The sequence below is a fragment of the Astatotilapia calliptera genome, chromosome 2 (genome assembly GCF_900246225.1).
Source record: "Astatotilapia calliptera chromosome 2, fAstCal1.2, whole genome shotgun sequence".
Lineage (NCBI taxonomy): Eukaryota > Metazoa > Chordata > Actinopteri > Cichliformes > Cichlidae > Astatotilapia > Astatotilapia calliptera.
In genome coordinates, this window is record NC_039303.1 from 25,805,307 (window position 1) to 25,822,627 (window position 17,321).

General features: G+C 40.3%; 3 protein-coding genes and 1 pseudogene across 5 annotated transcripts; all 4 read right to left on the reverse strand.

The window, feature by feature from the left end:
* Positions 1 to 122: 122 nt before the first annotated feature.
* LOC113035080 (gap junction beta-1 protein-like) lies at positions 123 to 3,797 on the reverse strand. Of its 2 annotated transcripts, XM_026190365.1 has the most exons (3): positions 3,674 to 3,719; positions 3,053 to 3,121; positions 123 to 2,812 (listed from the first exon to the last, which is right to left on the reverse strand). In XM_026190365.1, exon 3 carries the CDS (start codon positions 2,796 to 2,798, stop codon positions 1,971 to 1,973), a length of 828 nt encoding a protein of 275 aa, XP_026046150.1. In that variant the 5' UTR covers positions 2,799 to 2,812; positions 3,053 to 3,121; positions 3,674 to 3,719; the 3' UTR covers positions 123 to 1,970. The 2 variants fall into 2 exon arrangements, with proteins under 2 accessions (XP_026046150.1, XP_026046141.1); XM_026190356.1 differs by lacking the exon at positions 3,053 to 3,121 and having other exon boundaries at positions 3,674 to 3,797.
* Positions 3,798 to 4,586: 789 nt separating this feature from the next.
* LOC113035087 (uncharacterized) lies at positions 4,587 to 9,915 on the reverse strand. The gene is made up of 8 exons (XM_026190377.1): positions 9,284 to 9,915; positions 8,939 to 9,071; positions 7,702 to 8,857; positions 7,373 to 7,503; positions 7,077 to 7,225; positions 6,686 to 6,840; positions 5,296 to 5,381; positions 4,587 to 5,160 (listed from the first exon to the last, which is right to left on the reverse strand). Exons 1-8 carry the CDS (start codon positions 9,422 to 9,424, stop codon positions 5,081 to 5,083), a joined length of 2,031 nt encoding a protein of 676 aa, XP_026046162.1. The 5' UTR covers positions 9,425 to 9,915; the 3' UTR covers positions 4,587 to 5,080.
* A 1,549-nt stretch (positions 9,916 to 11,464) lies between these two features.
* On the reverse strand, positions 11,465 to 14,270 carry LOC113029254 (leucine-rich repeat-containing protein 32-like; annotated as a pseudogene).
* A 292-nt stretch (positions 14,271 to 14,562) lies between these two features.
* Positions 14,563 to 17,280, reverse strand: LOC113029265 (tumor necrosis factor ligand superfamily member 13B-like). 2 transcript variants are annotated; one of them, XM_026180050.1, is made up of 6 exons: positions 17,014 to 17,278; positions 16,799 to 16,886; positions 16,615 to 16,671; positions 16,426 to 16,538; positions 16,206 to 16,335; positions 14,563 to 15,142 (listed from the first exon to the last, which is right to left on the reverse strand). In XM_026180050.1, exons 1-6 carry the CDS (start codon positions 17,260 to 17,262, stop codon positions 15,027 to 15,029), a joined length of 753 nt encoding a protein of 250 aa, XP_026035835.1. In that variant the 5' UTR covers positions 17,263 to 17,278; the 3' UTR covers positions 14,563 to 15,026. The 2 variants fall into 2 exon arrangements, with proteins under 2 accessions (XP_026035835.1, XP_026035828.1); XM_026180043.1 differs by having other exon boundaries at positions 16,206 to 16,538; positions 17,014 to 17,280.
* Between the last annotated feature and the right edge of the window lie 41 nt (positions 17,281 to 17,321).

The window sequence follows — 17,321 nt, forward strand, 5'->3', positions numbered from 1 at the left end:
CAGGAATGATTTGGAGATGAACAACTACTGGCATCCTGAAGTTCCAAATCACAGTGACAGGAAAGGGGTAAATGTATTTATTTATTAAAAAAGCTGAGTTTCAATGAGTTAAAATCCTAGCTACTAAACACAACAACTCACTTCAGACATATTTCATTATTTCATCAGGTACTCAAAGAAACAACACACTGCATGTTTGCTAAATAATCTCATATTATCTGCCAGTTTATTTCTTCATAATCCACAATGTACACTGTTTCAACCCATTGTATAGTTTATCTGGATTGATTACCTGGATGTAAAATGCTACATGTGCATTTAGAAAGGGTTTTTTGTATGTTACACGCACACATGGCAAACGATTTGTATAAACAGCTACTTTACATTTTATTTACATTTACAGGACAAGTGAGATGTTCACTAATATATCGTCATGGTTAATACTAGGGTCTGTTAAACAGTACGTCAGCTGCAAACATTTATTTAAGCCCACTGGAAGAAAATTTTACAAAGATGAAAAGTAAGGAAAGGTATTCTAACTCAAGGATATATCTGCAGTAATGAGACTGGACAAGTTCTAAGCTGAGGTACCTCTGCAGACAAGCGGAAAAGACTAACACCGACATTTTTAACTTTTTGGGGATTATGAGCTGAAAATTGATGAAGGTTTACCGACAAGTCAAAGTGAACACACATGTAGAAGCCACAATATTAAAACCGCTGATGGTTGAACATCCTTACAAAACAGTGTTCTCTGTGGAAACTTCTTTCCATGCGTGAGAGTGCTACCATCTGAACACAACAGATCAAGGTAGTAACCTGGCCTCCAAACTCTCCAGACACACAACTTCAAAAAGTCGAAGTTTCATGCTTCAGTGCATTTGAGCTCTTTTGATGGCATGATATTAGGCAGCTGGTTTCAACACTGTGGCTTACAGGCACCGGTGATGACATGGCAATCATGTTTGGACAGTATTACATTGTTTTGTTTTGAATTGAAAATTTATTTTCTAGCACCAACTGTAGCAACAAGCGGTCTACATTAAGTTCAGAAAAAATCAGTGACCATCAAATAAAATCTAACCACCATACTGTTAACAGCTGTTCAAGTCATTTTACCCATTTATATGTGCTTTCCTATACATCCACTAGCTTCTAATGGTTTCATTTTTTGAATTTCTCATCCAGCATTTCAACTCCTTCAATAACCTCTGATTTTTAAAGGACCAAAGTGATGTTTCAGAGCATTTCGGTTGACTTTTACCATTACGTGTTTTCGTTTGTTTAGTTTGGAATCGTGGCGTCCACAATTTTCTTAAATTTCAGTATCGAATGATCTGCTATGGTGTGGACTTATGTACAGATTACAAACCCTTTTCCAAACAGCAATCTTTACAGACTTTTTGCACCAATTATAACTGGTATGTTTTAAATTGCTCATATTCAACAACAATTCTGTACACCTGTTTTATTCTTCTAAGAATACTGAGCTGCAACAACAATACGGCTGTTACAAAAACAAGGCATCACACTAATAGTCAGCCTAAGCTTGTCAACAACTTGACAAACTGCTATTTACACTAAAAAAATAATAATATAATGGAAGCCTTCAGAAGCATTGTGGAATCCAGAAAAAAGAAAAACAAAGAAAAAAAACCCTAAAGATCTAATCAAGGTAAGCTTGGTTTTACTGTAACAACAGCCACCTTGGATTTGAGTTAAAATGTTCTTAAGCACCAGTTTGGTCTTTAAACCTTCACTACAGACTCTAGTTTAGGCGAGAACGGCAGCCAATATTTGTGAGTAAAAATGAACAGATAAAAACAAGTATCTAAGATCCACTGACTGAATTATGTATAAATAAATAGCCAAAAAGCTGAAATTGACCTAATACACAGTATATATGTGACTTTAATGCATGAGATACTACGTGGTCAGGTGAGGTTACTGCTTATTAGTTCAAGAGAGTCTCAGAAAGCAGAACACCTCTCACCCCTCTCGGCTGGGCTCTTTTTGGTCACAGTGAACTTAGACTTGAGAGAATGATCTGCTATCAGCTGATTGATTTCATTTTGCTTGTAAGTGGACAATCTTTGGCTTATCCATGGTAACTTTGACTCGTCTTCAGAGCTGCGGAAGGACCGTTTGCAGGCCCTGCCTATGAGGTACACCACCTCTGCCAGGTTGAGCAGCACACACACCGCAGACACTGCCAGCATGAACACAGTGAATATGGTCTTTTCTGTCGGTCTGGAGACAAAGCAGTCCACCGTATTGGGGCAAGGGAATGAGTCACATTTCACCAAACGCACCATCTTAAAGTCAGGATAGATCAAGTAAAAGATGTAGAGAAAAGCCACTTCGAAAATTATTCTAAAGATGATACTGATCATGTATGTCCACCACAGAGCGCCCGTGATCTGAAACTTCTGGTTCTTGATGTGTTCCAGCTCTTTGGGACTACTGCGGCCTGCCCTCTTCAGGATCTTCTTGTCGATGTGCCTTCGGTGGGCTACGTGCATGGCCACTAAGAGTGCAGGGGTGGAGACCAGGATGAGCTGGAGTGCCCACAGACGGATGTGTGAAATTGGGAAGAACTGGTCGTAGCAGACGCTATTGCAGCCGGGCTGCTGGGTGTTGCAGGTGAAGCCGGACTTTTCATCGCCCCAGACGCTCTCCGCAGCAACCACCAGGACCAGGATGCGGAAGATGAAGATGACAGACAGCCAGACGCGTCCGATGCCAGTAGAGTGCCTGTTTACACCGCTGATCACGGCATAAAAGGACCCCCAGTTCATTTTCGACTCCAGGTCTGGGGAAAAGGGGATTAATATAAGTTTTTACAGGTGTAGGCAGTTACATGTGTGGGATGCTTTGCATCTAAAAATCACCCAAAATTCTAATTACTAAGAAAATTTACTCCCTTTTTTATTACTGGCATGAAGTCACAATGGCTTGCCAGTTAAATAAGGTCTTTAGACTATAACTGCACACAAAACTTAGCATTTCAGAAAAAATCGAACCGGTGTAACATGAGTAGTTAGAGGTTTACCAGGCTCAGCCGGCGGTGCAAGCGGCGTAAGCAGCACCGGGTCCAAAGATGACCATCTTGAAGTATGACCTGAGCATCAAGCCGGATTTGGCAGTCAGGAACAACAGACAAGAATTGCCAAGTAGCCTGCCGGCTGTATAAAAACAGGGGCGATGGCCTGCCATCATGCACCGTCAGAAGACGCAACAGGTTGAAACCAATTGCAAAACATTTGCAGAACCACGTGATATGCTCATCCCGTATTAATACTCTACTCCCAGGCTGGCTTACAGCCCAACTGCAGACAGACTGACAGACTGCCAGCAAATTTCTCCAAGGGAGCAGCAAGACATGCATCTCATTGAGGCTTTCCTTTTTTTTTTCCCCTTGAGAGATCTCTATTGTTTGAGAATAGCTATGTTCTTTAAGGTTTTCCTTTAACAGATCTTAAAATTATGTGACTTTTAAAGCATATTCAGTAAAACATTGCTACCATAAAGGGAATGATGATGAGACCGTAAGCATGCCAAGTATTTGCCAAGTCAAGTCACTGGGGCATGTCAGTCATCACTCACCCCAAATCCAACCTCTCACTGAATGTTAGTATAAAACAATTAGAAAGGAGATAACATGAATTTTTACCTTCAGCTGCTGGTGGTACACAAAAATGTGTACAAAATGGGAAGAAATAAATTCAAATTTGTGTTTTTTAGCGAGCCAAAAGGCTGGATTGAGAACACCATGCGTTTGGAAAATGCTAATCATTCCTCCGCCACTAGCCACTGCCCTGCACCGTAGCGGTCATATGCTCTTATATAAACTATTTACATACAATGGCACCCTTTATGGGGCTGCAACAAGACTCTTTCAGAATTCAGATCAAACGCCTCGATTTCCGCCTACCCCGGGGCAAAAGAAAGAATCTGTGTGGACACAAAAGGCCTCAGCCTGCCACATTATTTATTGTGCTTGGCAGGGCAGGGAAGTGAAGGACGCTGTTGACCCGAGTCACTGCTGCTGCGACATTAACAGGTTTACGAATTCACACAGATTATATATGAACTAGGGAACTACTGCATAGTCTAATGGAGTGGCTAATTTGAATGCTACAGCACTTTAAAAGATTGATTTGATTAAATTGTCATTTGCACTTTAAAAATAAAATACAGCTTTAATTTTTGATGTTACCTAGACTTTTTAATTCCAACAATACTAGCACAAGAATATATTAACCCAGTCACACAGGTTAGTCCAGTTAGGTCCAATATAACATGTTACCAAATGGTTCATATTAAAAGTTATTATTTACATAGCACCGTCAACAGGTTAGTTGTGGTCACACCCCCTTCCACGTAACAGTAGAAACCATGATTTACGGCAACACAACGTGGTCGTTTGTCATGTACAATCAGATGACACACAGTGGCTCACTGTGCCATGGGTTTTCCTGCATCACTCGCAGGCCGTAGTGGGAGGGTTTGGGTGGCCTGCTAATAATCTGAATGAACTGCACCTCATTTACATTCTCTCTACACAAGGAAGAGACACAAATGTGCAATTGTAGCAAACACATCTTTATTTCAAAGTCAAATCTGCACAAATAATGATAGGTTTGCCATTGCATAAGAACAATATTATTAAGTCAGCAAAGCTTTTCTGTGATCAAAGAAAAATTATACATTTAAAAAACAAAACCAAAAAAGACCTGTTGTACCATGCAGATAAGGTAATAATATAGATATGAATACAACTTAATAGAAAGCGGGTAATCAGACTGAGCAGGCACTGTCTAGTGGCTAAAAATAATCAGGACTTGAAATACAGTTCTGTTCTTAAACACAGCAAAATGGAACAGGTTAACCAATATCTTTAAATTATACAGTCAAAATAAAACAAGCAAAACTAGCTTTGTATGCTTTCCCTGTACATAAAGAATAAAAGCTCGAGATACAAAAGAAAAACATGACTTAATGTGTACTAGTCCAGTTAATCCTTTATAAATCTACTTTTAATTTCTTTCTCACACACACACACACACACACACACGAACTACTTCCTTTGAGTGTAGCATGATATGAGATACTTCTCCCAGTCAGAGTCCTGTTTCTGGGCTTTAAGCTGAACACTGTCTACAAAACAAAACGGAAAATTGTGAATATCAACATAGAGCGGTGACAATGAGGAATAAACACATCGCATTGAAGTATATTAGTGTAGTGTGGACTCTTAGAGAAAATGCATTTTTAAAATATAATGTAACTTACTTCTTTTGATGAGACTGGTCTTCTTAAGTTTGCTGTGGATGGCGTGTCCATTCTGGGCCAGTCTCAAAGACAATGAAGCACCCCTCCTGAAATGATGTGTTAAGTGTGTTCATTACTTATTGGTCCTTTTTGAATGTAGAGTAGATGATTGTATTTTGCCTATTTGTGGCACAAACAGAAACAGTGCTGTGCAAAAGTCTTTCTGAAAGCCTGGACAACAAAGTGTTGCTTTGAACCCTTGCTGCTTTTTTGCTCATTTTAAGAGGAACATTTGTTAAGCCACCCAACACTGTGGCCTTTAAATGATTTGAGCATTAAGAAAAGAAAAAGTAAACTACAGCCTGTTGCCTGTTTATGTTTTCCCATTTCTTTTGCTGAATCTATGAAAAATGCCAAAGATAACAGTTTAACAGGCATAATAATATTTTTGCATCAACAAGGTGATTCCTAAAGAGCTATGAACTTAACACTTAGCATATTTCAGCATGGAGTGCAGTGTGTCCTCAAAAGACTTTGGGCAAACTGGACAAGAAGAGTACAAAAGAAGTAGCAGGCAAAATCTGTGGCGACAAGGTCTTATGAGGATGAAACTTCTGGTGCCGTCATGGTTTGAGGTTCCATTTCAAGCCAAGCCAACTTATATTAAAAATAAATAAATAAATAAATAAACAAAGCTTAACAGAGGAAACGGAAAAATGAGTTTCAGCCAGAGGTACTGGGGATCTTGTCATGACTGATGAGTACTGTTAAGATTTTGATCCACCACCATGCAATGCCATCTGCAAGGCATCCAACTGAAGATGGCCAATCAGCATGACAATAATCCCAATGTCACTGCTAATACAGTAAAAGGATACCTGGATAGAAAACCGCAGTCAGTAATGAACTGGCTGCCTCAAAGCAGATTACTGAAGCAGTGTGGGATCATCTCGACAGAACAAAAGGACAGCAAACTTCCCAAGAAGAGTGCTGAATGACCTTCAAGAAGCCCGGAGAACTATTCCTGAAGACCATTTAAAGAAGTGACAAGGAAGCTGCCTAAGAGTTCACGCTGCATTCAAAATAAGTGGTCTTTCCAAATATTGATTTTGAAATTTGTAAGAATTGTGCGAACTCTGTTTTTGCCTTATTTCCTGCATTTCCAGGTATGTTTGCATATGTTTCAACAAACTGCTGCACTTGTTTTCCTAGCAAAATACATGAAAGGAAAGGAAAAAGAAATGGGTTGTGGCTCAAGACTTTTTCACATTACTATACAGTCACCATGCTACTTCTTAATTTAACAATTTACATTGTTTAATGGTGACGTAATAATTTTTTTACTGTTAAAATTCTGTCCACTGAAACTTTTTACGCCACAATTAATTGACTGTGTTTTATGTTTCGATACCTCATGGCTCCGAGCTTTCCCTTCTCCATGAACAGCTCGACTGTAACTTTGCCTTCCTGTGGGTACAGCCTAGCATAGAGGGTCCTGTTGTGTACAGTCGCTTTGAACCAGCCGACTGCCTCCTCAGACCAATCTCTCCCATTCAGAGGCATCACCTAAGGGGTAGGAAATACACACAAAATACCATGAACTGAGATAATTCATTTCCTTTTCTCACCAAGTAACAGATAACGCTGTGACTAATAGTGGACAAATGCAAATAATTAAGCCCACACTCTCACAGCACAGCTTTTTAACATTTCCATGTATGCAAACTCTGGCAGGGACAGTCCATATGACTCTCTCTGAATATTTTTACATGTCCATGCAGGTGTACTGTAAATCCACTTACATTAGTCAGTGAAACCTGCACAGCCTGAAGTGGTATAGTAGCCATTTCAGGGGTCAGCTCCTTTATATTTGACAGTGACAGACAGGCAGTGTCACCATAGTCCAACCTTTTCACTTCCACCTTGATGGATGTCTCTGTCCCAGCACCATCTTACATCCAAAAGACAGAGAGCATACAAAGCAAGACTAAAAATCCAGTGTGATATTCCCAAGTGGCTACCAGGAAAACAAAGTGACACTGCTACCATCTAGAGGCATACATCTGCAAAAACATTTCAACACAAGGACAGAACCCACCTCTGCTCACGCCACATATCTTTATCACCTGGCTCCTGCACCATTGTTCTCGCTCGGCGACCCAACCCATTACTACGGTTCCAATATCTGGAATGCAGTTCTGCTCAGCATTTGAACTACTGGCTTTCCAGCTGTGCCAAATGAAAATAATAATGATGATGACCAGAAACATGTGGGTTATTAAAAAAGAAAAAAAAAATCTACAAAGAAAACGGTTATGAATAAAAGGCATAAATGGCTCTTTAAGTTCTGAAAATGTCATCAGTGAATCAGCGGGAAAATCTGAGAAAAAGCAGACTTAAGTTTAGCCTCAGCAATGAATGACTTACTCTGTGGCAAAGGCCTGTAGCTTCTCATGGGAGTCTGCCTGCTGGATGTAGAAGTTGCTCGGACTCACAATGTGAGACACCACAACCTCAGTCTCTTCAAATCTTCGGATTTGGAAATCGGGAATCTTTAAACTGTTGGTTGTTGCCATTTTCGCACCATCAGAACTGTTATCACGTTCAGGCTCTGCGCACTTGGGACTTTTGGGTTTCCAGGGGATATTCACACCCACGATCTCTGGCTGAGTAGTTATATTTTGGCAGTCTTCACTTCCCAAGGGACCAGGATCAGAGACCCTCTCCACTACCTCTGCGAAGATGTCTCCAATATCCCAGAGTTCAGTTTGTGTTGCAATCACGCAACTATAGATGAGAGAGCCACTTGACTCGGCTTTTTTCACTCTGAAGACTGGGGCTCGGGTTTCAAACTTTGCATTCAAAGTTTTTGGAGCAAGAACTTCTACCAGATCGGTGACAACGTGACTAAACTGGTCTTTTTGTGGTGTAATGGTAGGTGACACAGGCTGCTGTAAATCTGAACTGTATGCACGTTTAGCCCACTCCATGGCCGTGACCTCCAGTGAACCCATGTTTTTAACTTTTGCTCTGAGGAAGTGCAGCAGCTGGGAGGATGTTTGTTTTTGGTGTTGCACCTTGACATCATCTTCACATCCCCAGTGTAATAGTGGTGTGGTGTTCATGGGTTTTGGGTTACTGAGCTCGGGGAAAACAGCTTTTAAGGGAGGTAAAAGTATTTGAGGCCTCTCTGCACTTCTGTCACGGCTCTCATCAGTGACAGGTGGAAAAATCCCAGCATCCACTTGGCTCTTCTCCTCAAAATCAACCTGCTTTTCTTCAACCTTAAAATCACAACTTGAAGTCAAAACAGTGCTGGTGAGGCTTGAAGAACGCCTGCATATCATGTTGTCCTGATAGCCTGCCGCAGGCTTCGAGGTGAGGAAGCGTTGTAGCTGCTGAAGAGACACCGTGGCTCCCAGTACCTGGATTGCTTTTGCTATTGAGCTCGCCATCAGCGAGTTCTTTAACATGGGCCCAAACTTAAAAACATCTGTAATCTGAATCTCTTTGATGCCAAGCTGCTGTATCTGATTTCCGCTGACTCCATTTTTAACCTTAGGAAGAAGACAAACCTGCGGGTCTGACAGGGAAAGCAGGCAGCAGAGGTTTATTAATACAGTTACTTATCCATCTGTAGCTATACGATTAATTTATAACTTACCAGCTGTGAGGTCCTTTAATGAAGCTGAAAGCTTTGCGACTGTTTGACATTTCACATCTAAAGCTTTTGAGAGATCGCTGAACAAGTTCCTGGGACAAGATGAATTCAGGTAACCTTGGACATCTTTATAGGCCTGGTTGTAAAAAAGGGGGAAATTTGTGTGGTTTATTTAAAAATACACATACATTGTGTTTATTAGTTCAGAGGAAACCAATTTTGGCAGTCAGCTGATATTTCACGTTTTTGTAATGACGAACACACTGTACCTTTTTCCATTGGTCTTAGCAATATCAGCTAATGTAAGTAAATGCATTAATTAGTCGCTCGCTTGCCAGCTAGCTTTACCTTGATGGTGAAGTTGCGAAGGTCTTGTTCAAGTTTATTCCGGGCATTTTCCAGCAAGAACAGCTGGTAAGTTAACTGCACTTTCTGGGAAATCATGGAGGGCGCCGACTGGAGGGTGACAGCCAGCTGGTGAGGAGCCATGGCGTGCGTGACCCCTGCCAGTATGACTGGTGGCTAGTTAGCGGCTAGTTAGCTAGCCAATTAGCGTTATTATTCCTGACTTTGACGGTCCTTTTCTTTTCATAGATTTTCTTGGGGGTTCCGCAAATTACCATAGTGGAACGATTCCTTTTAGTCTACTTTTTGACCTCGGTTTCTTCTTTAAAAACCCGGTTGTCATAAAAATGTATCCCACTCCTTTTTCCACCAATGCCAGGCCGCCATCTTGAGAAGAGGCCCGAGCCAGTAGAGGTGGGCGGAATGGATCGAAAAATAAACCTCACTAACCTGCACTATGAAGAAAGTCCAAACCTTTTTGTGTGGTTTAGAGACAGAAAAACTTGCATTCCAGGTCTCCAAAGACTCCGTTTCAAAAGACCTGAAAAGCTGAAAGTGGTGTTTTGTTGCGTTAACTGATTATTGTGGAAAGTAATCATTGATATAGTAGTGATTAAAACGATAATTCATGGCATACTACTCTCCCCCAATTAGCTACCCGAATAACAAATAGTAACCAATCCTGGCCCTGCATTTACTTGGTATTGGATCGATACCAATATTTGTAGTATGGAACAGCATTACTGTGAATGAGGGAAATGTGAATGTTGATTTTTTTTTTTTTTTTGCTAAATGTGCCTGTCTCTAAAGTACTTTGCGTCTACATCTGTTTTTAAAATGATTTTTAAAAAAAATAGATTTCAGACATCTTTCATAGTGCATGTTTGATTTTTATTTTCATTTCCAATTAAATTAACAATTAAAAGAATTTAGAACTTCTTTTTTTTTTTTTTTATCAGACAGCATTTGACAGTCTAGAGCAAGGATGTCAAGCTCATTTGACATAGTGGGCTGCATAGAGCCCACTTTGATCCATAAGAAGTTTAACCATCCATTGAATTTCTCAGATATCTTCATATAACAAAAAAGAAGTACATTTTAAGCAGAATGTCTCAGTTTTTCTACACGATAAAGAAATGCTGCTGTATTAAATGGAAGAAATCTGTCCATATTGTAAGTACTGGATGTAACAGACTATGACTTTCTAACTGTGGACCCTCTTTAAAAAGATAGAAGTTTCAGTTGTAGATATTGCATTTAACTGTTTATCTATTATTTAGTTACTTTGGTGTGTTATGAATGGTTACGAAGGAGGTCCTTATCAGTAGAAAAAGCTGTCAACCTTATAGAAAATACAGTTAAAAGTCCCAAATTTATGCCCTTTTTCTCAATTTTTTTCCAAGTCTGTCTAGTTGGACAGAATGGAGTCTTTGGCGGTCTGATTCTGGCCCAGGGGCCATGTCTTTGGCACCCCTGGTGTAGAGGTAGAAACAGAAAGTCGTGCAACTTTGCATGCAAGCTGTTGCTAATGTCTAAATGCCAGTAACTATCAACACCAAGAAGAAGAATGAATACAATTTACTTGTTGCATTCCTATGGTTTGACACCTAATGCTATCCACACAGTGTTCTTTTCTTCAAGTGCTCTTTGCTTGAACTTGTCAAGCTGCTACTTGATCTAGAAGCTGAAACGTGTGGGTGGGGCAATACAGACATTTTACTAAAGTTAATATTGCTCAAGAGTTAGATTGATAGGCAGTTTTGCTGTACCCGTGATAATGCTGACATCACATATACTGGTTCCAGTTGCAAAACGGCACTTTGCATCAGTTTCAAGAAGAGGGATTTGCCAATAGGAAGACAGCAAGAAAGATTGCTCAATGGCATATCTTTTTTTTCTTTTGGTGTACATCCAGAGGTACTTGCTTACAATTTCAAATATCTTTTCATGCCATTGCCAGTGGATCAGAATTGTAGGATGCAAGTCAAAGTTTAATGTTGTGTTGCTTAGTTTCACAATCTTAATGGATGACCTTCTCTGATCATGACCTTACAGTTAGGATTCTATGACTTGGTGGCATTTCAACTATAATTGTTCACCTTCCCACCTCATTGATTTATTTTGTAGATACTGAAATGCGGGGAATGGTATTCTTAAATAAAGAACTGCACGATATCGTGGTTATTCAGTGCGACATGTTTATTATGTAAACCATACACCGTTGCAACATCTGACCACAGTCTCCAGGGTCAGAGCCACACATTATATATTACAGAACAGGCTGGTATAATGACATTTCTTGTATAAAGACAAAATAAGCCATTCTTATTTAAAAATATATACAAATCAATATGTTTAAACAAAAGCTCTCTTACAAGGGTCTATATGGCAATTGTGTTGAATTATTCAGGAGTCCAGTCGTGACTCTTGGAATGTTCTGCAAGGCTTCATAGACGTCATAAAAATGTAATCCATTGGCTAAAGCTTTTAGTTTCAAAACAAACATTCACGATGAAGAATGGATACGAACTCTTGTGATTCTTGATTTGACGTGCACTGTAACCAAACCACTTGGGAATCAGTAATGCCAATTTCCAGTTTAAGATTTTAGCTTCAGAGGTCACGAAAAGTTTGCAGGTATGTCCTGTAAGACTGTAATGTGCAATAACCACAATCTTCACTTTTCCACCAAGTTTATGGTATGCTTACTTTACATAGCCCATGTGCATGTCTAAAATTATCTAAAAAAAAACTGTAAAAGACTGATTTGAGACTTCACACCATAACAGATCTCTGTGTGCAGCACAGCTTCCTGCTGAACATGATGAAAAGTGCTAACAAAACAATTGCAAATAAGACAATTATCATCATTTGTCCAAAATGAACTTCCTGTGCCTTTGTGCGCAATGAACAGTACAATGAAGGGTTCATCAGATATTCTGTCACCGTAAGGTTTCTAACTCTCGTAAAGCATTCTGCCTCACTGATATCGGGCACTGTAATCTCCGTCTCATTTAAGACCATCAACCATCTGTTGTCACAGCAGTTGAAAGGATTCCCGCTTATATGCATGACGGTAAGGTTTGTGGATAAAGCACGAATCAACGAAGGGTTTAAAGTTATAAAAACATTATGTCTTATGTCAATTTCTCTCAGGGGAGAACAACTTAAACTTCTGGGAATTGTATCCAGCAGGTTGTTCGATACGTTCAGGTGGGTTAATGCCGGCATGCACGGTAGAGACAACAGACGAGAGCTGTTTAAGTTGATCTCACTGATAATTAAGGACTGAAGAGTTGTTTGCACACCTTCTAGCGCCCCCTCTTGCATGACCAGTGATGGATTTTTTGCAAGGCTGAGGGAAACCAAAGAAGTCCCCTGAAATGTGTTAGGCTGAAGCATTTTTATGCCATTTCCTTTAAGATTGAGGTGTTTTAGAGTCCCTAAGTAGGCGAATTCAACACAAAGGTCATCAAGATTTGTTTGCTGTGTTGAGTTAATGCTTCCTAAGTGATCAGCAGAAGTGCAAGGTTGGACTGAGTTGTCTTGCAGATTTAGTCTTTCTATTTGTGCGAGTGCACTGAGAAAAGGTGGGGAAATATATACCAGCCTGTTGCTTTGCAGGTCAAGGTGCTTTAGGGAGCGGAAGAAAAGCTGGCGAAGGGGTCCTGAGTCAGAGTCATTTCTCACATCCCAGATGATGCTTTGTAGACAGTTATAGCTGAGATTCAGAGTTTCTAAAGACAGCAATAGGCTTAAAGTCTCGATTGGGAAAGACCTGAAGTGGTTGTAGCTCAGGTCAATATAAATCAGTGGCATGGGCCTCCAGTTTGAGTGTAGGTTGTTTTTTATTGCAATTTTTTCACCTACAATCTCACTATAAAGAGAATTTGTCTCTGACACCAAAGCAGCCTCTGAATAGGAACCGATCATGTTATTCTGTAAATAAAGATACCGCAAACGGTTCGTTTTCGGAACGATTGGAAAATAAAGAAGTTTGTTGTGGCTGAGATCAAGAACTTCAAGCCTGTACAGCCTGCTGTCCTCATGTGTGACAAAAAACTCTACAGAGTTTCTGCTCAGATTTAGAAATTTCACTTGACGCAATTTAAAATCACAAATGTGCGCAAGATTGTTTTTAGCCAAGTTTAACACCTCTAATTGGATCAGTGATTCGAACGTCCCTTCTTCGATCTCAGATATCAGATTGTCGTCAATAGCAATGGCCCTCAGGCTTTTACTCTCTGTGAATAATTTGTGTGAAAGTCTTGTTAAAGCATTACCGGTCATCTTGAGCTGATCGAGGGCGGATTTGTTTCTAAGGTAGTGCTCGGCTGCAAAGTCACTCAGGCCGTTCATTGATATGTCCAAATCCTTCAGCCCGCTGAGGGATTGGAGGGCTTTGCTGTTATTGCCAAGGTTGTTGTTTAGTTCGTTTCTGGACAAATTCAACTGCTCAAGTCGAACCAGGTTTTCAAACAGCCCCTCGGAGATGAGATCCAGCTGGTTGTTGCTCAAGTCCAGCTGCTCCAAGCAAGGCAGCTCAAGCTTGTGCAGCTGTCTGATGAAGTTATTGGACAGGTCCAGTCTTCTGATCCTTATATCCAAATCCACAGGGATAGAAGAGAGATTCCGATTGTTCCAGGACTGCTCCTTGAAATTAAAGGAACACAGTGTGAGCCTCAGAGATGGGGCACTTTTAAAAAATATCAAAACCAGCAATTCTGTAGGCTTAAGAAATAAATAAATAGTGCAAATTTAAAAACATTTAGCATTTATATTGATCATGTTGAACCTACCCTCGAAGCATAATACGTCAGTCCTGTTACGCAAAGGTCATGGCTGAGTGACCAGAGTAGTAGGAAGTTGGAGAACATATGTCTGACCATTCTCCCTCTGCTGCTGCTGCTGCTAAACTGTACCACTGCTGTTGTCAGAGCTCGTATGCACTCACACACACACACACACACCAACACCCTCTTATAGCCATGCTTCATCAAAAAAAAAGGGAGAGAGAAAACAGCTGTGGCCACCAGATAGGGAAGGTGGATACTATATTTAGACAATAAAGACATGACCACGTAGACCGCCTCTTTCTGTCAAGCTTAGGTCACATGTAAGCGAAAACCTTATAATTTGTAAAAAAACAAACAAAAAAAAAGGTTTGTAGACTAACATATTGTGTTTTTAGTGCTAAGTGAAGCCACTTTTAGAGATAAATGCATTTAGAATTTGCTAGCACTTTAAATACAAGTTGAGAAATAATTTGCACCGACACATTATCCCATTTATAACAACTTTAATTAGATGATGATACATTATTTATTGTGGTATTCAAGAAACTTCCTGGGAGATAAATTTATACATTTGTTTGTTCCTGACAAAGTCTCTGGAAACGGAAAGCGTTTTAAAATAGACAAGAGGAACAAATAAGCAGACAGCGCGTAGGTGGAACAGGAGGGAAGCCCCCAGCAAGGTATAAAGGAACATGCCTAAAATAGACTGATGAAAGGAGGTGCTGGCACATGAGTACAAACTTTTGGGAGTCAGCCCAGGACATGCACCCAAATTCTACATTTTAAAGCTAATATATATTTGAAAAAAATGTATTTGCCTGGCAGGAAAAATAGTTTTCCTGCTGCTGCCACTCTGCTTTATATCTGCACAGCCCTCACGCTGCTCAGTGTCAGTTTCCCACTTCCAGCAACAGTCAGCTGCATCCTTATCATCCTCCTACTGTCTTGTCTCAGTTCAGCTGTATGACACCAAAGAAGGTTGAGTCTTCATCTGTAGATATCAGGGCTGTGGGCCTGTCTGGGATCACCAGTTCTAGCTCGTCATCCTGAAGCAACTGCACTGTGCCTGCAACAGAGGACAAACGCTGTCAGAAAGTGTAAATGTATTTAAACGTACAGTACATGTTTGCTATACACAAAAGCCTTTTTACTATTGGTGCTACTTTTGGATTGTTTTTTCTGCTAATGGACTTGTATGTTGTCGGATATCCTGGATATTATGGCCATCTCATGGTTTTTATGAGGGGTGGCCCCCCCACTAGGAAGTTGGCTTGATGGGTTTGTTTCAGATGAGGGGCACTGCCCAGGGCAGAAAAATGGAGCCAGTGCAGAAATACCAAAAACTGCAGTTTGTCTAATGGATGCTTGAGGCTGGCACCAAAACCAGGTCAAATACTCTATAGTACAGTATAGTACTACAGTTAAAAGGCCTGTGCAGCATTAACAAGCATGTTTATAGCCTGGCACAAAAGAAAGATTTGGGAATTTATCGATAAGCTAGTGCATGGTAGCTGAATTTTCTTTTTTAAATGGAGGCTGGTGATATTTAAAACTCAGGGTGTGCCCAGCTTGACAGGTGTCCCAACACAGGAAGTTACAGTTGACTGCACTTGCGGTGTTAGGGCCTTTTGGAGCGTTTATAAACTGAATTATATGAAAAAGTATAATTTGCTGACTTGTTTGAATTACTACAGTTCCTGAGATTCATTAGCCTCTTATTTACCACCAGTAAGTAGATACCCTTTGCAGAAAGCTAAGCAAGCTCCAGTTATGGTTATGTCTGGTTCCAAAAGTGCAAAATAGCAGCTCTCAAAATGCTTCAAACTATTGGCCGACACAGGCTTAAAACCTGGAATAAACTGTGTAGCTGCACAAAGGCCCCGATATAAGATGAACAGGGATTATTTTGAACTGTAAATTATTGCAAAGCTACTTTAGTATAGTGTCTAAGAATAAAAATGTGGAACTAGAAATCAGCACGAGAGATCCACTTTCAAGGAACAGTGTAACATTTTCAAAAATATGCCTATTTGACCTCGATAAGTAGAGGAAGGAACAGCGCTGTGTATTACAGAGAGCGCCTGTATCCAAAAGCAAAAAAACCTCCACAGCAGCAGTCTCTCACTGACCTGCAGTGTAGCATGTGTTGGCAGGATATCTATCGGGCATCGCTTGCAGGCAGCGCAACAGCTCGGCTTCAGCTGAGGCCCTACTTCGAACGACATGACCCATAACTATGCTTGGGCTTTCAAACAAAACCTGCAAATTAAGCAGAACATTACCTAACTGGTTGGAACAAATCATATGCATGATCAATTTAGTTCTGCTCGAGTTAGAGTGACACAATACTTGTCCAAACACCAAGTAATAACCGTCTTCTTGGACAACAATTCTGTTTTCCTTTTGTGAAATTGCATTTCCTCGCTGTGCAGAAACAATCCAAGAGATCACAGTTATATTTCCTGTGAGAAAAAGGCAAGATACGCTTCATCAAAATAATGGCAGACGGTACAGCCAACGACTTGGATTTAGTTTTACCTCTTATGTCTGGCCGTTTGTTAGTGTCAGCCCTTAACTGCAGAAATGCTGTTGAAGCTGGCAAGAGAAGGAAATAAACACTCGACTTTCATTTTTTTATTAACTTAGCATATACTGTTTGTGCTGTCATTACCAGATTAGACTGGAACTAACAAGATATTTTCAGTTCTCAGCTCTGACCCACCTCTAGAACTGCCTGGGTCCCTTTTGACTCTCCTAGAAGATATCTTCAGAGAACTGTGAGCTTCCTGGAAGACTCTTGACTTAATGTCCTATGAGAAAAACAAAGCCTTGCGATAAAATTTATTATTGCAGCGCTATCTGAACAACTCACTAATGGTATAAATCTCAGTAGTACAATGTCCAAGATGACTCCATCCTGTATAATCAGTGACATACCTCGCTTGTTTTAAGCATCTTGGCCAATTTCCCATCGACTCCCTCAGAACATGGTTGATTTAATTGTAGAATTATGTCTCCTTGGAGTTTGCGAAAATCATTTTCTAAAACCCTGGCTCTGTGCACCAGGAAAAGACTGAGACAAAACATGAACGCTGTGAGTGATAATAACGCATTATAGAGCATTTTGAGACTAACAAGCTGTCCCCCCCCAGTCCCCAAGTTACTCAAACGAGTGAAGTCACACATCAGTACACTCCGGAAACCTAAACGTTCAGTTTCAAAATTAGTTTTTAAAATGAGGAACT